Source organism: Theropithecus gelada, chromosome 9 (genome assembly GCF_003255815.1).
Source record: "Theropithecus gelada isolate Dixy chromosome 9, Tgel_1.0, whole genome shotgun sequence".
Taxonomy (NCBI): domain Eukaryota; kingdom Metazoa; phylum Chordata; class Mammalia; order Primates; family Cercopithecidae; genus Theropithecus; species Theropithecus gelada.
The window spans coordinates 30,385,026-30,406,020 of NC_037677.1; the positions used below are offsets into that span (position 1 = coordinate 30,385,026).

Here is a 20,995-nt window from a genome sequence, read left to right on the forward strand (position 1 = left end):
TTTGACATAGTCACTCCTGGGTAATACTCATTTTCCTTTGGCTTCCAGAACACTGTTCACCTGATCGTCTTCCTTTCACTCTGGTCTCTCTCTGTCTGTTTCCTTTGTTGCTTTGTCTTTATCTCTTGATCTCATAACGTTGAATGTCCCAGGGCTTAGTTCCTGGTTCTTCATTCTTCTCTGGATCTTCTCTTATCCTCTATTATTCATTCTTCAAGGAATAAATGTCTATTCATTCTTTGATGATTTTATATGCATATGACTTTAATTCTGACAACCCCTAGATTCATGTCTGCCTCTCAGGCCTCCCTCAAAGCTTAGATTTGTATTCAGATGCTAGGTTGACATCTGTACGTGCCTAGATGACGGACATTTAAACTGAACATGTCCAAACTGAATGCCTGAACTCTCCCCTATTAAATCTGCTCCTCCCACAGTCTTCCTCATTTCCTCTGATGGCAAATTCATCCTTCAAGGGCCTCAGATCAAGAATCTCTCTTAATTCCTCTTTTTACCTCTCACCTCACATCTTGTCTTTCTCTTAACCACCTCTTGCTATCTTCCTTGCCACCACACTGGACTATGGCATTATCATTTCTTGCTTGCATTATTTCAACATCCTCCTAACTAGTCCTGCTGCTCTTACCTGGTTATTCTGAAATCTCTCTACATTACTGCCAAAAAGATTCTTTCTAAATGTAAGGTAGATCACATCACTTGCAGAGATTTTTTTTTTTTTCCATTTTGCTCAAAATAAAAACCAAAGCCCTTGTAGTAACCTACAAAACCTGCCTCTCTATCTCCTCTCTGACCTCCTATCCCACTACCTTCTTCCAGTTTTAGTTTCTTAGCTACACTGGCCTCTTTAAATTTGTCAGGCATGCCCTGTCTTGGTACCTTCACCTGGGATGCTTCCTATGCCTGGGATACTCTTTTGTCTGATGTCTGCTTAGCTAATGTCCACGTCTCCTTCAAGTCTGTTCAAACAACCTCATATGAAATTACTTTTTCATTGTCTTTGCTTATGTGTGTTATTTATAAGACCTGATTAGATTTGGAAGCAGTGAGGGTATGTTACCATTAGAGGAACGTTACTAGTAATACACCTCACAAAATAATACTTTCAATATTATCTACAGTTACCGGGAAAGAAGTATCCATCAAAGGCAAAGTATTAGAATACCAAATGGTGGTTTCCATAGCAGAGTGAGAGGTATAAGAAATTCAAGCACTATAGGAGTGAGTTGGATACACTGAAATTGATAACCAGAGAGTTTATAAAAAGAAATAACTGGCTCTTAAATTTAAATTATTGACTCACGGGCTGGTCAGAAATTCAGAGTATTGCTACGATAGCCCTAAAAGAATTTCTTCTTGCTTGTGGGCACAAAGCTGATGTACGCAAAAATCAGACACAAGATTTGACTCACCAGATTGCAGAATTAGAATAAATATTAAAACCAAGCCTGGAAAGGTCCTATAAGTAAAATTTGGGGCACTTTCTGGGGGAAAAAAATTTGAATCTTTAGAATCAGAATGACAGATCTAGAAAATGTATACAACCACAAGTGATTCAAACAATAAAACTCAACTTTTGATAAGTAATGCTGGGGTTAGTCAGGCTTTAAATGCAGATGATCTAAATCACTGTAAATATTTTGAGCAGAATGTAATTTTATGGAGAGAATTTTACACAGATAAAGTGTTGAAATGGTTGGAGGAGTGAGCTCTATTGAGGTCTTCCAGAAATGGCTCCCAGAATTGGCTCTCCATGAAACCAACTAACAATACAGAAGTCACAGAACATCTTTCTTGATGACTTCTTGGGAAATTAGAGATCTTCTGAGTGTAACTAGGGATAAGTCAACATTCAAGTAAACATCCTAGTTACATAGCACATGATAATGAAAAATAGTAAGTTCCTTTATTAAGATGTAGGCTTAGCTGCTATGCCAAACCACAAGATAGCAGTGAAAAGGTAAGAGATTATTCTCTTTTTCACAGAAAATATGAGCTAAGAAATCGTAGGCTGATGTGGCAGCTCTTTAGTGTTTGGGGGATAGGACCCAGACCCCTCCTACCGTTCATGAACTGAGATCAAAGCTTGAGTGCCTACCCTCCCATTCACATGCTGGCTAGTGGGAAGGATAGAAGGGAAATGGAGGGAATGCCTCTTCTCTTTAATTGCACAACCTATAGATTGTGTATAGTATCTGTTTACATTCCATTGGCAAAATACATTCACATGTTTCACACTGGTGATAACAGAGACTGGGAAATATAGTCTTTACTCTCTTTGACTATGTATCTATATCAGTATTGGGAGTTTTATCACTACAAGAAGCAGAAGAGAATGGCTGTTGAGGAGCAAATAGCAGACTACCACACCTCCAGTCTTGGGTGATTTGATAAAACAATGACACCTTGTTTAGGCAGCAGTGCTTACTTTTATATAGTTAATCTATGTAATAATCAGACCACAGTAAAGCTATATGAAGGAATGAATTTCAAATAAAAACTTCACTGGTTACCTTAACTAGAGATTTTAAAATAATACTATGCTACTATGAGTTAATATTGCAGTGTAATAATATGCAATATAATTGATAACATGTAACATGATTACTATTTTCTACTAAATCGTTCCATAATTTTAATACATAATGATGTCATGCATTTTTAAATTGATGCACTGGGTAAATAATGTGAGAGAAGCTGCTGTTTCAATATTTATAAGGTTGTTTACTATGTGTTGTTACATTCAAAACCAATTTTAAATATATTTTAAAAATTAGCTAGTATTTTCAGGAATGTTTTCCATGTAGGCCATGCAGAATTTTATACAATTTCTGTTCTATAACGTCTGAAATTGGAAGAATGAGGATAGGTAAAATATAGTTATCACCAGCAAGATTGGAATTTGGGAATGAGAGTGAGGAGGGATGGGTAGACAATCCAGCTGCCATAATGAAGAAATTTTAGTTCTTAGGACAAACAAACAAAAAAAGCAGGTTTCCAGGAAAATATCTTGTATTTAAAGGAGAGAGGCTGTGGAGCTATTTAGGCTACTTGTTACTAGATCCACGAACAGAAGATAAGTATTTTTAAATAGACCTAGGTAGCAGAAAAGAAACAGAGCTTTCAGACCTTAAAAGGCCCAGTTCATCCCTGGCCATTCAGACATCTGAAGTCTCACAAGTCCAAGTGCTGACCAAATATATATACCAGCATGCCCCATGTAGAATTTAAACAAAGTATAGCCCCCACTCATATACTTTTAGTAATGTGTTCCTGAAAGTCAGATGTCCTGCTTATACAAATGAAATGCTATATCCTAGAGGCAATTTCCCTTTATAATTAGAATAATTATTTTAATTTCTCTCTTTTAAAATTTCCCATTATGTAAATGGGGATAATTATAATGTATTCCATATCTACCATCATTCTAAGTTCTTAAAATGCAGATGACATCCAGTGAAATTAATAAAGGTGTAATGCTTATCACGGCATTTGCAAGGGCCATAAATTCTTTTAAATCAGTGATGCTCATCAGTGAGATGAGCTGGTTTATTGGGTCTTCACTGCTGTCTTCTTCAGACTAACATTACATGTTGATATGAATAAACTTGGTAGTGAATCCCTTAGTTAGATTTTCCAAGAGTTCTTTAATTATTCTTTTTCATCTACTTCATCAAAGCCAGCTCTCCTGGGTCAAAATCCTGTATTCTTTTATCTTCTCCTACATTGTGATGTTTTTCACTTGCTTTGCTTTCCTCTCCACAACTTTTTCCAACACTTTCTCAACTTCTAGGGCCATTTATAGCTCAAATTAGACAAAAACATGACTACACAGGAAAGACAATAGTGAATTTATCTGGAAGAACTGCGCGATGGAGTATCGGCCCACAGTGCATCTAATGCTATGCTGTTTCTCCCAGTTCCAGCACCATCCGTGATGAAAAGCCTCCATTGCCACTCCACAAAATCTGCAAAATGTCTTTGTCTACCAGTTTGGAATGGAACTTGTATTTGGAATGGAACTTGTGATTTTTCTTGCACAACATACTGTATGAACAGTAGTCTAGTGAGTTTGGGGTGATGTCAATGTGTATTTCCAATACAGATATTAGTCAAAAACCAAACACCAAAAGCAAAAAGAGGCATTCTGTGAAATTTGGATATTAAAAACCAGTAAGCGTTTTATTGGGAAAACATTAATTTGGAAAACATTCTGTGGAGCATGCCAATATTTTTAAAAATGAACTTTTCTCTCCCCCGCCCCCCACATCATATCCAGCCAACTCATCAACTTCTCTGAATCTCAGTTCTATTTTGTAAGGTTTTCCAGGTTCAAAACTGTAATCTTTTCTTTATCTCCTTCGTCCATCAGTGGCCATCATGTCAATTCTATCCCTGGATCTTTATTGTGACTATTCTTTCTTCTCCATTTCTTATTATGAATAATCAATTAAACCACCACATTTAGCAGTTAGAAATTTTAGAGACTTTTTGAAAGCAATTTTTTTTTTTCTGAAGAGAAAATGAAGGCAAAGGAGATTTGAACCCTTGCTCTAAGTAGCGAATAGAACATGAGGAAGAAAGAACAGCAAGTATAAAATATGCTTTTAAGAAATGTCAACATGTGTACAGTTTAATTTCATAGTCTCCTTAGTGGGAATAAAGAGAGGCAAAGAAAGTTACACCTAACACTGACTATATGCCACACATTGTTCAAGAAGTGCTGTATGTTACTCTCTGATTTATTTTTCAAATCACTCAGAAGTAGATTCCAACAGTCCCAATTGTACAGAACATAAAGATAGGAATTAGAGAGGTTTAAGTAGATTAGCTGACATCACAGTTAGTAAGCAGTGTCAAAATCCAAGTTTATGTCTTTAAATCTCAGAATGTAACACATGTACTTTGTGCGAAACAGCATATGTAGGTTTCACTAAATTATTTAGCCATATACGACCAGCCAGATATTCCTAACTCAGGACTCTGAGTTGCTACGCCAACAGTCTCATCACCAGGCATTAGTTTTAAAGCACTGCTAAATATTGCAGAGAAATGAGTGACTTGAAAGATGAGCTATTCAGTCCTCACTGTTTTCCATATATTTTTAAAAGACATTCATTACCATATTATATCCCAAAACAAATACATTGAATAACTCCTATTTGGAGGTAGCTGTGGTGATTAAACTCACTCTCTCTCTCTCTCTCTCTCTCACACACACACACACACACACACTTGACTCCTGCCCTTACTGCATATATATAAGTTTTATTAAACACCTGTCAATAAGTAGAGAATATGACCATGATTTAATTTGCATATGGACATTCAGAAGAGGAAAGTTGGTTGTCTTTTTCTTATTAAAATTCATAAAACAATTATTTATATCTTTCATCATTTAGCAATTAACAAAATTGCCATCAAAGTAAGCTCTTAAATATGACTCCTAGGGACTTAATAATAATTTAATATTACTTTTGCTAATAAAGCCCTGGGTCTATTTTGATTAATCAGAATTACTGATTCCAGATTCTGCTCAATTGCATCTTCCTAAATATATACATTATTCCCCTCTTGTCTTTTCTATTTTAAGCTATCCTTGATGGAGTTGTTAGCCTAAACACATGAATATAGATGAAAAGTGTGTGTGAGCTAGAGTCATTTCCAAAAGTTTAATGGATCTTGTTACTGTTGATGGAACATAATGCCATTGATCCCAGTTCACTCTGTGCAAATTCCAAGTTAAGTGTTTTTGCAGTAATGAGAAATTAAGAATCATTAAACATTCTAAAGATACACACACATACACTACTCATGAGACATAAAAAATAAATTAGAGATGTTTTCAATAAATAATAAGATTTTATAGTTATAATGTAATATAAAATAAGGATATGCTTGTGATATCGGCAAGAAATATAATTTTGCCAAAACAAATGAAAGAAACATGTTCTTAATAAAATGCAAATAAACAAGGTTTACTGTCAAATGTTTATGCCACCTAAAGAATATGGGTAAAGACATAAAAAATATAGGATAATGTAAAATGAGATTTTTTTATTGAAAAATACCTACCATACGCCAGAAATTAAGAAAATTACGTGGGCAGTTACCTCTTTTGATTCTTAAGAGTCTTAGAACCTAAGAAATATGTCGGAATTATCTCTGCTTTATAGATGAGGAAACTGTGTCTCAGATAAATTGGGTAAAAATAGCTAATAAGAGGAGAGTCTGATATTAATACCTATTCCATTAGAACATGGTGCCTGTGCTTTCACATTTGACCTTGAGGTGCATTTCTCTTTTTTTTTTTTTTCAGATGGAGTCTCACTCCGTTGCCCAGGTTGGAGTGCAGGGGGAAGATTTCAGTTCACTGCAACCTCCGCCTCCCAGATTCAAGCAATTCTCCCTGCCTCAGCCTCCCAAGTAGCTGGAATTACAGGCACCCGCCACCATGCTTGGCTAATTTTTGTATTTTTAGTAGAGATGGGGTTTTGCCATGTTGGTCAGGCTGGTCTCGAAACTCCTGACCTCAAGTGATTCACCCACCTCAGCATCCCAAAGTGCTGGGATTACAGGTGTGAGCCACTGTACTTGGCAAGGTGCATTTTTGTACTTCCATTAAACGGGAAAACAGCTGAAATTCTTGGAAATTTACAAATATCACATCAACTAAAGGAGCTCTTTGGTCAGAGACAGGCCCAAAAGTGCCCTAGAGTGTTGATTTTATCTCCTTTGTTGTCCACTGGGGTAACCAACAGACATGAGTAGCTATTGGGTAATCGAAATGTGACTAATTCAAATTGAGATGTGCAGTGAGTGTACAATACACACTGGATTTAAAAACTTCATATGTAAACAATAATGCAAAATATCTCATTAATACTTTATATTGATTTTGTGTTAAGCTGGTAAAATTTGGGTAGATTGAATTAAAATATATTATTAAAATTAATTTCATTTTAAAAAATGTCACTATTAGAAAATGTAAAAGTAAATATGTGGCTTACATTTGTGGCTCTATTGGAAATTTATGCTATTCCTTAACTCGCTTGCACCAACTTCCATAAATAGCAAAAGAAACATTCTGGCTTTTTATTTGTTCAAGATACCACTATTCCCACCTCTGGCTTTATCCTCCCCTCCATATAGATATAGATAGATGTTAGATGTAGATATAGATACACACAGATATAGATATACCTCACCAGGAAAAATGTTCTGTAACTTCATATAGATATACATGCTAGATATAGATATACATATAGATATAAATATATCTCACCAAGAAAGATGTCCTGTAACTTCTCTAGTGGTAGTTGGTCTCATGGAGAGCCAATTCTGGGAGCCATTTCTGGAAGACCTCATTAGAGCTCATTCATCCAACCATTTCAACAGTTTACGCATATAAAATTGTCTCCATCGAATTACATATTTAGAGTGACTTATATTGTCTGTATTCCAACCCTGACTAACCCCAGAATATATACACATATATACATATATACACATATACACATATATACATATATACACATATATACACATATATGTATATATACATATACACATATACATATGTATATATACGTAAATATGTATATGCGTATATATGTCTACATATGTCTGTATATACATATATGTGTATATGTGTATATATACGTTTATGTGTATATATGTATACACACACATGTATATGTATATATGTATATATAGACACATATGTGTATATATGTAGATATACATATATAAGTATACTTATATGTGAGTATGTATATACACACATCTCTAAAAATATCAGAGACTCCTACAGAGTCTTCTAAACTCACAATGAAGTTAAGGTGTTTCAGAATTATTTAACAGCTTCAGTCTCTAAAGCAAGTCTAGCATTTCACTTTTACCAAGAAATGGGTGTATACTTTTAGTTTCTGAAGGCAAATTAAAGGTATATCAAGTCGTTTATAGGAAAGTGAACTCCACATGCATTTATTTGTCATCTGCTTCACTTGAATGTAAGCGTTACAGCTGAGATAGCTATACAAATATTGCAGTATCTCACCTTAATTTTCAGAATGCTCTAATCATAGAAATAAAGGTATTCAGTTGTTTTTCTTGGAGTCTTTCTACTGCAGACATTCCCACAAGTTATCATACTTCATATGAATGAATACTCTTTTTTATTTTAATGTAATAAATTATATTAATGTTTAATATAATTAACCTTTTATATTAACTTTTCCTATTCTTATATTAAATTCTTGTTTATTCTTTGTTTTCTAAGACTATTTAATAACCTCTTGATGTAGGTTCATTTTGAGAAAAAACTAAACTGATACCCAAGGTGGTCCACAATTTGACTCTATTTCCCTTGTAATATCTCAGATAGCTATATAAGGTGCCCACCTTAGCCAAATCATCACCCACAGCCCACTCTGCAGTGTGCATGACACCATCCCTGTTCTTTCTTATGCCATTTAGCCTGCCTACAGCACTCTCACGACCATATCCTTTATCTGGTCCTCCAGGGCTCAAATTCCACTGCCCCTGCCCTACAAACCGAAGGGATCTTTCCCTCCTATGAGCTCTAAGTGTGGTTCCAAATTCTTGAGCACCCTATAAATACATTTCAAATTAGATATCCTCAGCTGAATGTTTTATTTATTTTTCTCTACAACCTCATAAAATATTTTTGCTTACTTTTCTCCAAATTTCTTTATTATTTTTAATATTTACAGATACACAATAGCTGTACATACTTATGGGGGACATGTGATATTTTGATACAAGCATGCAATGTGTAATGATCAAATCAGGGTAACTGGGATAACCATCACCTCAAACATTTATCATTTTTTTAAATGTTGGGACCATTTCAAATCCATTCCTCTAGTTATTTGGAAATACACAGCAAATTACTGCTAATTACATTCATCCTATATACAACATGAATGGAACTGGAGGATATTATGTTAAGTGAAATAAGCCAGGCACAGAGACAAATATCATGTGTTCTCACTCATATGCGAGAACTAAAAAAAATGATCCCACAAAGGTAGAGAGTAGAATGGTAGTTACCAGAGGCTGGAAAGGGTAGTGGGAATGGGGGGATAAAGAGAGGTTGGTTAATAGGTACAAAAATACAGTTAGCTAGAAGGAATACAATCTAGTGTTCAGTAATGTATAATGTTTAAATATTTCTCCTGGCATTTAGTTACATCCTACTCAATGTTAAAGTTATTCAGGGAATTTTTTTCTACCCACTTGCCAACTTGTATTAAAGAGCAATTTTTTAAAAAAAATAAATTCATTAAAAATTGTAATACACCCTCTCAAATATTATGATATTCAAAGAGCTCTGGTGTGATTTCTTTGTGCCCTTAATTTGTAATTAATGTACAATCAATACTATTTTGTACATACTTTAAAATTTTCCTGCTGGATGTTTCCTAAAATATGACCTCATTCAAGATTTTACTAGTTTAAGGTCTTAAAATTCCCAACAAGATTGGTTTGTTCCTTTTGTATCCCACTCAATAGTTTTTTATTAAATTTTAAAGCAGTTTAACTTTTTCTTTTAATGTTGCTTCCTTGAGTCAGGCATGTGGCGCAAGCCTGTAATCCCAGAACTTTGGGAGGCTGAGGCAGGTGGATCGCTTTGAGCTCAAGAGTTTGAGACCAGCCAGGCCAACATAATGAAAACCCATCTCTACAAAAAAAAAAAAAAAAAAACCCAGAAAATGTTTGCTCCCTCACCAATGGGATGCTACAAGATTATTTTTTATTGCAATCAAATAATTACAAAGGACCAGACTTATCTAAGACCTATATCTGCCATCAAACATCCCACACAGAATGAAAGGCAAAGCTTTTCTTGGAGAAGCAGAGTAGTCTTGGGCATGTGAATCACCTTTGCATTAAATCCACCTCTGTATATTTCCCTTTCATTACAGTCTTAAAATGTTTATTTGCTTTCCTCTATACTATTTCGTATAGTATTAGAAGCTTGTCAGGCAAAGAGCCTGTTTAACTAATTGTCCACTGGGAAACATTTATCTAGAAACTTCTATGTAACCAAATGAAAAGACTCCCTTTGAAATAAATGGGGAAGGCAGAAATGGCAACATTGTCCATTCTGCCTACTATGTTACAAGCCAGAGCAAACAAATTAGTTTGCTTTTAATAAACCATTTTTATATTAATCAATTATAATAAATATAATTTAAATATCAATGAAACTGTACTTCTGTTTTATACACTAAACTCATGGTTAAAAAAATTAATATCTGCTGGGCATGGTGGCTCATGCCTATAATCCCAGTACTTTGGGAGGCAAAGGCAGGTGGATCTCTGGAGCCCAGGAGTCTGAGACCAACCTAGGCAATACAGCAAGACCCCACCTCTGCAAAAAACACAAAAATTTGCCGGGTGAGGTGGGACATGCCTGTAGACCCAGCTATTCAGGAGGCTGAGGTGGGAGGATCAATTGAGCCCAGGAGGAAGAGGTTGCAGTGAGCTGAGACTGTACCACTGCACTCCAGTCTGGGTGACTGAGCTAGACTCTGTCTCAAAAAAAGAAAAAAAGTAATATCTATCATATCATTGGCTAACAAAATTTACTCCTTTGTCATGTTAATAATATTTATTGCATTTATTTTCATCTCAAACATTTAATATTATATGGGTTAATGGTGCTTGCTAATTATACTACTTATAGCATTGTCTCTGTCTCTGTAGGAATTACATTGAACATGTGTCAACTCAACATTTGAGTAAAATTCTTTCAACAAATTATCAAGTTATTTTAGGTTAAAAGGACATATGGACACATTCAATTATCTACTCTGTTTCAATATCAAATTGGCTTGCTCATGGGTCCATGAAGAAGGTGGCAAATATCATAACCACAAAAATGTCTAATTAAAATTGAATAACCCTGTCCTCAGTTTACTTATGTTTTATTGGAAGTGAATCAATGTTTGCTTAGGATTAAATTCTGAAGCAGACGCAAAGAGGAAGCTGACTAAACAGAGAAGGTGGGAACTGACAAACAGACCAAAGCTTGGAGAAAATGTGGAAGACATTTTTATGAGTAAAGGCTTGAGAAATATTTTTTTAAGTTTAAAAAGATCTTATATTTTCTTTATGAAAGTGATAAATTACTAGGTGTTTATGCTATGTCTTTTGCATCTTCCTTCTTCCTTTTCACCTTTCACCATGCAAAAATACCAAACACACACAGATTAGAATGTACCTGTTGGAAGAGGCACTGCCAGTTGTTCTTGCATGGATTCACGGAGTGATAGACAATTTTCTGTAAGCACAATGTCATCAAGTGCAATGTCGCCACGCTGACCTTTCCCAACTCTCCCTTCAAATTTGAGTTGGAAGTCTTCATCACCAAACAGTGACAGTTCTTCCCTCCGCCAAAAATTGCCTTGTTCTACAGTGAGGTTAAGTAGAACCTTCGTTTGGTTTGTGACTGACACCTGCATTAAGGTGAGTGCCCCAATGCCATTTCCATACATGTGATAATGAAAAATAATCTGTAATCAAGAACAGTAATATACATATGATACGATTAGTATAATCAATATATTATTTTCAATTCTATCCCACTGCCCTCTTCTTTATTAACACATTTCTGGAGGAAAATTACACCTATTTATTCTCTTGCTCTGTCTACACTTTAACACTGAGTGAAGTCAGACCAGCCTTGAATCATATGTTGCAATGTATGAGAGACAGCAGAGGAAGAATCAAATATAAATTTAGTAGGAATAAAAGGGCTGAGTTTACGTTCTTTCTGTGACTTCTAAAAGCAAGATTCCTTCATAAACTCTTAGAGCCCATTGTCAAAGGAATACAAGATCATTAAACTGCAATGCATTATATAAAAAGACTTTTCATGATTAAGAAGTAACAGGAACAAAAGAAGATGATTTTTAATCTCATGAAACTTATTTTCTTTTCTTCTTTTGCTTATTCCACTGCCATTTTTGTACTTGAAACACTTTCTCAGTTCTGTAAGATTCTCTGGGCTTCATTTAAATACAGCAAAACCCCAGAACAGTAATTATCCAAATTTTACTTAAAATGCTACCAATGGACTTTTGCAGAGCAGCCTGGGGAGCTCTTCTCTGAGTAAAAATTAATAGAAAGTATTTTCAGGGATTAATATTTCAATGTCGCAAAGATGAAATTTACCAGATTTTGAGCGATTGTTACACAGTGAAAAAAGTCAGGAAAAATTCTGGGAAAAGAACAGGACAGCTTAGGAGCAGTAGGAATTCAAAGCCTTTAAAGCTTTTGTCTTGTCATTTGTGCGAATGAGGGAAAACAGTGACAAAAGTGCTCTACACACAGGAAAAAGACATGTTTGAAACACTAGCAGTCATACAAATCATACTCTACAAGAAGAAAAATGAACACCATTAAATCACATATGAAGTGCATTAATCCAAAAAGGATCAACCAAGAATGGGTGAGCCATGCAGTGACTCTACCCATCTCCCAACTGATGAAATCTTTAAATATTATTCTATGACCCCAAAATACTTGTTCTATGGAACTAACTTTCCCAACATGAGCTGTATGATCATTATAGATTGTCCTGGTACTGGTGAAATTTGGGTACCATGACTCATTTGAGTGAGAAATAAAGTGGCCAGGGGCCAACCTCTCAGACAGCATCCCAGGGCCACCTGTCCGGCACACTTCTGCAAGCACCCCTTGCGGCTATAAAGAGGGTCTTCTGCTTTTGTGTTTGTCTTATTTGTGCAACAAATATGAGGCCTATGTTTTATGTCTCAGTAAATACGTCTGTATCTTCTTCTGGTCATTTGCTGAATGATGTCATCAGTTTAACAGATGCACCAATAACCCTATTTCCAGGGAGAACACCTGGTGACACAACAAAGCCTAACACAGGGTAGTGAGAGTGAATAAAAATCTTCTAAGCATTGTTAGGCCCGGTGGCTCACACCTGTAATCTCTGCACTTTGGGAGGCCAAGGTAGGCGGATCACCTGAGGTCAGGAGTTCGAGACCAGCCCGGCCAACTTGGTGAAACCCTGTCTCTACTAAAAATACAACAACAACAGCAATAATAACAACAATAACAACAACAAAATACCTAGGCTTGGTGGACTGTGCCTGCAGTCCCAGCTACTCAGGAGGTTGAGGCAGGAGAATTGCTTGAACCTGGGAGGCAGAGGTTGCAGTGAGCAGAGATCACACCACTGCACTCCAGTCCAGGCAACAAAGTGAGGCTCCATTTCAAAAAGAAAAAAAAACCATTAAGGTCTGATCTATTCTCTTATCACCCTCTATATGCATCCTTCCTACACACTAACCCCCACAAAGAAAAAAAAATTGATTATCTCTGCTTGAAAGGTATTCCACAAGGTGAAGGGGCAGAGGTGATTCTCATAAAAATCTGGGAGATCAATCTGCTTACCTGATGAATATATTTTTAATATGGGAGACCCAATATTCCCCAGCACAATCTTTCCTTACATATTCTTATTCAATCTATATCATAAATATTCATAAAATGAACCATTCATCATTAATTTTTTGACATTTCTTCCAGGCATACTTCATTATTCTCACACAGATGTTTAAAACATTGGGGACTCTAGTTCTGGGACAAGGGGAATATAGCAATGGATGAAATCTTAGTTACTACAGTATGAAAAAATATTCACCGGATATTTTCAGAAGTGTCTCAATAGAAAAGCTTAGATGTCAACCTGGAATTTTCATATTTTGTATTTAATATTTAGTTAGGTTTATAAGACTAAAACTAATTTGTGATTTTCAAAATATCTATAGATGTATAAAGCTAAATTTATAGATGTATAGCCAACATACAGAAAATCTGGTATGCTTGGGTTTTATTCCTGAGAAAGTACCAAGTAATCTGGAAGATAGCAAAAACAGATAAAAACTATACTTGATAAAAACTCAATTTTTGCCAAAATAGTTTTGTATGATTTACTTTCATTCTAGACTGCTGACCAAGTTCTATCACTAAAACTCTCATCTGATCATGTCACTTCCCTTGCAGAAAATCTTCACTGTCTGTGTGATAGATGAAATTGCTCTATGAGAGTTAAACTATAAAATCAACTCACGATGAGACAGAAAAACTTTTAAGACAAAGTAAAAGTTTAACATGTATTAATACTATGGCAGTGCTAAGGTGTTGAAGGCTGTTTGATATGTCTCTCTCCCACGGTTAGGGCTCTGTCAGTTGTGGACACAGGCACGGAGAAGTGTAAGTTGGACCGGGCAGAGTGGCTCACGCCTGTAATCCCGATACTTTGGGAGGTCGAGGTGGGCAGATCACCTGAGGTCAGGAGTTCGAGACCAGCCTGGGCAACATGGTGAAAACCCTGTCTCTACTAAAAATACAAAAATTAGCTGGGATGACGGCGCAAGCCTGTAATCCCAGCTCCTTAGGCGACTGAGGCAGGAGAACCACTTGAACCTGGGAGGTGGATGTTGCAGTGAGCTGAGATCATGCCACTGCCCTCCAGTCTGGGCAACAGAGTGAGACTCTGTCGAAGGGCAGGGGAAGAGAAAGGGAAGGGAAGAAAGTTTCTGGATGTAATTTGTTTGCTTTTCAGAGTTCAAACATTGGGGAACACTCCAGTCAAAATTAAACTAGAAATTAGAGACTGCATTTCTTATTGTAAATATATTTATTTCTGTATCCATCTCTTGTAAGCAAGAGATCTCTGAGCACTTGTGATCTCTAAACACTTAATTTGTACTATATGTAAAGCTAAATTCAGTTCTTAGCCTAGCTGACTCAAGTCTTTTATGGAATATAAACAAACAAGCAAACAATAAAAAAGGAAAGTGGAAAACCCCGTAAATACGTAGTTATCGAATGAGGCTGCTGCTTTTCCCAAAGAGCCATACAACCTTATTTATACTTTTAATTATCCACAGATGTTTTTGTGAAATTTTCACAGGCTAATAACCAAGTCATGTTTTCTTCCTGCCTATAGAAATTATTCTACTTGTTTTAGGAGTAAGTTCAGGGTCCTTTTTGTTTTGTTTTTCATGAAGAATTACTCAACAATTTTTGCGGTTCTAACTATCTCTAGTATTCATTCTTGTAGATATTTAATTATATACTGACTGTTGTTTAATTCTGTTTCTGTTTGTAAAATTTCCATAGTTTTAATAAGCACTAAACTTCTTAACAGAAAGCAACTGGTATCTTACTTCTGTATTATACATGGCTGTGAATAACAACCATGGAATTTTCCAATGGTTTCCCAAACTTCAATATCCATGGAATTTATCCATAGGAGAAATTGTCCTAACAGTTATAGCAATCTTTCCCTTTCCTTCTGAACTTCGCTTTTTCCCTCCCTCACATATCCAAAGTTGAATAAATTCAAACTCATCTTTTCTCTGGCCCCCACCACTCTATTTTCTGTATGTCAATTTATCAACAGTTTCTCACAATAATTCTGTGTGTGTTTGGTTGGTTGGTTTGATTTTCCCCATACCTTGCAGTTTTTGCTTCTCTTACTTATAACTGGACTTGAAATTCTGGCAGCTCTCATGGGCTGCTGAGGGAACAAACTCTTTATAAAGATGTAATGACCAGATGAATTTCCCAAAGTGTGATCTGCCGCTGGCTCTGTGCCTGCTGCAGGGATGCTGCTAGCTTTCAGATTCCAGTCAAAGTCCTCATCTTTCTCCTGCTCCCAGGAACAAAGATCAAATTCGAAATCACAGCGCCCACTGGAGGTACCTGGAAAATATTTCCAAATATATGTTACGGAAAATGGAAATGTACTGACTTTAAAACATGCAATTCAAAATTGCAGTGATCTTGCTGTATCATGTAATATTTGAAACCTTATAATGCTATCCTGATAGCAAGATATAAAGAGACCAATTTGGTTTGCTATACACACAGCTACTTCCCTGGCTTCTGTAAGTTCATTTCTCTACAAATCTGGTCCCAGTTTCAAAGTTGATAAACTATTTTAGTATTACACACATTTCCTTCTCTAAATATCTATTTGGTCCATGTAATTTATTTATTCTGTCTTCTCATCTATGCTTCTCAGGTCTTGGTAAGAAATTTATGACGTTTATTATTCTGCAATACATTTTAGCTTGGGTAATGCTGCCCCAAGCAAAAGTTATCATTAATCATAGTAGTTATTTTATTTTAGAACAGTTCTTTATTTTAGAGAAAATTGTGAAACAGAAAAGTGAGGTAAAAAGGTGTGATAATTTGAATGAGCTTATTGTAATAAGTTGCAGAAATTAAATATGTTAAGTTGCATCAAATACCAAACTATTGCATCAAATACCAAACTATTCCCCAGGTATTTTTTGAAGTATTTTATTACTGTCATTGCTTAAGTTGCTTTATTTTCCCATTTCCAAGATAGTAGAAATTATACAGGAATCTTTTTATCATGCTGCAAGTAAATTATCAGCTGAAAATGGTAGTGAAGATGTTATAAAACTGAGCATTGTGGTATGAAGGTGTCATACCTTATACATTTATATATTTAGGACTTTTGATACTTTTCATTTTTAAGTCAATATTCATGATTCTGCATAAAACCAATGAGGGAGGCCGGGCATGGTGGCCCACACCTGTAATCCTAGCACATTGAGGCTGAGGCAGGTAGATCACCTGAGGTCAGTTCAAGACCAGCCTGGCCAACATGGTGAAATCCCATTTCTACTAAACATACAAAATTAGCTGGGCATGGTGGCGTGCACTTGTGGTCCCAGCTGCTCAGGAGGCTGAGGCAGAAGAATCACTTGAACCTGGGAGGTAGAGGTTGCAGTGAGCCGAGATCATGCCACTGCACTCCAGCCTGGGTGACAGAGCAAGACTCCATCTCAAAACAAAAACAAAAACAAAAAACAAAAAACGAGTCAGTAATTTGATCATAAGTAACAAAATGTACTGTTTAGAATTCTTTAATGACAGTAATTCTTTATGAAGTTCTTTTTGAAGATTACAACTGCAATAAAGATCTGTAAAATCGTAAGTGAGATAAGTGTCCAAATATTAAAAATACTTGAAAAGAACCTATGGTAGCATGTTGATATATCTTCAGATAAATGTTTCTCTCTTAAATAAACCTCATTTAAACAATTGCTCAAAATTTTTAAGGCAAATGAGGGTAAGAATGACTCTGTCATCAAAACATTCAGGGACTTGCTCTCCAATGCACAAGCCAAAGAAAGGCAGGTAACTCCACAGAAGCTATGGTAATTCCTGGACAAATCATCCACTCTATTTCATTACACATGACTCTTTAAGAATGTCCAAGTTCTGTTGCATGTGGCATCAAAATAGTGAGGTTTTTGTTTGTTTGTTTCTGTATGGATACATTCTTACAGTTACCCCAAGTCAGATAAAATTGTCTTAATGTGCAAAACAAACCCTAAACTCTTTGTAGTTTATAAGGTGGAGAATATGAAAACATATGAGGCTGGGTGGAGTGGTTCACCCCTGTAATCACAACATTTTAGGAGGCCAAGGTGAGAGGATCACATGAGGCCAGTTCAAGACCATCCTGGCCAACAAAGTGAGACTCTGTCTCTACAAATAGTTAAATTTTAAGAATTAAAAATTTAAAAAGAAAACATACAAGTTTTACCATTGTTTCTATGCCATTTGGGGATATATAAGAAAATGCTAAAATAAAATATAAGCTAACTTTATTACACCTCTGAGTAAGGAACTTACACAATAAAGAAAAAGGGCTTAAAATAAGCATTTTCAGCTTTTGAAAGAACTAAAGAGATTACTTTAAGAAAACATCAAGACTGATAATTTGTTTTTGTAAATTGTTTACCAGTCAAGATAATACACATTTGTAATGTCTTCAAGGATAGAGATAAATTTTCTGTCATAATTTATGTCATCAAATCAACAGAATGCCTTTTTAAAATCTAATAGCTAATTCAGTTTTCAAATGTCATTTGAAATATATTTTGTAATTTATTTTTTTCCTAGAATAGACTGTAATACTTATAACCTATTGTAGTGTAGAATACTGAAGTTCTAAGTATCCTTTCAAAGGACTGGGGAGTAGATGTCAGGAAAATAATAATGAACTCCAACGCAGCATCTAGTTTAAGAATATGAACCGCTGTCTTGGTTCAGAACTATAAAATGAAATAAATAATTCAGTTGCCTTGTGTTGGAAAATTTAGCAGCCTCTGAGAAACAGATTAGCATATAGAGCAGCATCTGGAGAGGCCATTCATATAAGAAAATAATGTGTGCTGCTGAAAAACAGATTTGGTATTTTTATTCATGTAAACACTGTTACATGGATCTTTACAATGTAAATCATATTTTTCTTTTGATCTTTTCCCTCGTTTTGAAGTTATATTTTCTTGGAAAGTTTATTTCTAATATACCAGTGGGGAAAATAAAATAAGTAAAAATAAGTTGTTTGCATTTCACATCACTATGATGAGGGGGAACAACTTATAATTTCATATCCTATTATTTCCCATAGGTACCAGGTAAAAAACATAACATAGTCTTGAGAACTGATGCCAATTCCTGGCATTTCTGGTGCAGTTAATGCCAATATCAGACAGCTGTGCCATCAGGAAGACAATGAACACCTTTGTCTACAGCTGTGTCATCAATCAAACTAGTTTCTACCTTTCTAAATCCTATAATTTGTCCATTGATCAATATCACTATAGGTATAAAATATGTCTTATTTGAAAAGGCATATTTGGAAGGAACATAACATAATTCCTTTTAAGGTCCTACCATCAAACTCAAAAAATTAAAATCTTACCATTATATTCATGTATTCATTCAATATAAAATTACTGAGCATATTCTATAAATAAAGCACATTAAGGAAAATAGGAAAAGAGGGGTACTGGGTATGAAATATAATGTGTTCCAGGTCCTGAAACATTCTCTTTATATCTGTCATTTCATTTAATCCTCACTTTGTCTCTATATAATAGTTATTATTCTTATTTTGGTTGATGAGAAAGTTGAAGTTCAGAATTAAACTTTGCTTTGCATTCCACTGTAAGTAGCAGAGCTGAAGGAGGATACAACACACAGCTCCTTTAGTACTACTCCCTTTGATAATGTGGAACGTAGCAGTTAGGGGTGAGAGTTAAAATAGAACAAATTTACAAATATAATGGGATAAGAAAGTACATGTATGTATAGAAAACATTCTCTAAGAGACTCCTGCCTCTGTGAGCCGGTAGCAACATGAAGACAGCAGTCGTTCAATTCAGTGTGATTATTCTTGAGGTATTGTGGCATGATGTACTTCATCGCTTCTTTAACTGTTCTTCTGAATATGAATGTCCTACAGGTATCAATTTGTCATTCAAAGGAAGAAGATTCTGCATTCAAATGAATGGGATCAATTCTATAAATTTTGTCTTTGAAAGATTTTAAAAGATGCTAGTATATTAAAGGCTCTGAGAATTCCCACAATACGCAGACTATTTCTTTAGGCAAGAGAGGATATTCCCAATGTATTTGACTAAGGAACATTTTTACCTTTGGCAGAACTATTAACATATTGTAGAATAGTATGCTTATGATACGGGACAAGACTTTCAAATCCTGATATTAAGACAAACAAGCAAAAGGCATAATTAGAGAAGCTGGGTATTAGTTTCCTACGGCTGCATACGAAAATATCACAAACTGGGTGGCTTAAATCAACAGAAATTTTTTGTCTGACTCCATTTTCAGGCTGGAAGTCTGAAATGAAGGTGTTGCCAGCATCATGCTCTCTCTGATGGCTACAGAGGAGGCCTTTCTTTCCTTGTCTCTTCATAGCTGCTGGTAGCTATGGGCCATCTTAGTGTTCCTTGGCTTGTAGATGAATCACATCAATCACCTGTCATTCTCCCTGTTTTCACATCATCTTCTCTCTGTGTCCAATTTTCCCTCTTCTTATAAGGACACCAGTCATTGAATTAGGACCCACCTTTATCCAGCAGGACTGTATTTTAACTAGATGACATCTGCAAAAGTCCTATTTCCAAATAAGGTCGCATTCTGAGATTCCAGGTGACCATGAGTTTAAAATTCCAGGTGACCAGGTGTAACTAAATTTTCAGTGGACATTATACAACCCAGTTACTTAAATGTTTACTTTTTCAAAGGTAAATCTCTTGGGCTTTTGTGCTATGTAATCATATCATTCAAAAATAATTATGATTTGGCTATCCTTTGTTTCATTTCATGTCTTAAATATTGACCAGGACCACAAAGATAATATTAAACAGTAATACTAATAGTAGATATTTTGACATGTTCTTGATTTTAATGTAAGTATTTTCACTCTTTTCCTACATTAATTTGATAGAACACCTTTAATGTCTTAAAAATAATCATACGCATGCTCTGCATAGCATAAGAAATGGCTGCTTAATTTAAACAATAATTTTCAGCATCTATCAGCTTGCTATTATTTTCTTCAGTACTGTGGGTACATTGACATATTATGACATCAAAATACACTTAAAATGTTATAAGATCTTCATCTCAAATTGCATGATATATTACTATGTATATACTACATGTATTCTGATGAATTTAGTTTGCTAGCATTTTAAGCTTTTCTGCATGTATATTCACAGGGCGTTTGAATATCACTCGTCTGATTTTTGGAGGCTTCATAATCAGTGATATATTAGCTTAATAAAATAAATTCTACCTTTTCATATGGTTGAAATAGTTTCTTTGGGCATTATTAGTTCATTAAAATTTGGTAGAACTCCATAGTATCTACCCCAGGAGAAAGAACTGGAGGACATTTGTTGATAACTTATTTGATAGTTAATGGTCTTTTCAGGTTTTTTACTTTATTAGTTAATTTGATTATTTTTCCCCTAGAAAAGTAACTATTTCATTGACATTTGCAAATTAGCACAGAGTTATTGGTCTCTATATCCCTTTTATGTCTCCTTTA

General features: G+C 35.2%; 1 protein-coding gene across 1 annotated transcript in view; it reads right to left on the reverse strand.

Annotated features, from left to right (window-relative positions):
• Window positions 1-20,995, reverse strand: part of MALRD1 (MAM and LDL receptor class A domain containing 1) — a 670,416-nt gene that overhangs the window by 349,413 nt on the left and 300,008 nt on the right. Inside the window, exons 25-26 of the mRNA XM_025396215.1 lie at window positions 15,545-15,792; window positions 11,270-11,561 (exon numbers count right to left, since the gene is read on the reverse strand). Of these exons, the coding sequence (XP_025252000.1) occupies window positions 11,270-11,561; window positions 15,545-15,792 (540 nt within the window). The remainder of the gene's footprint in view (window positions 1-11,269; window positions 11,562-15,544; window positions 15,793-20,995) is intronic.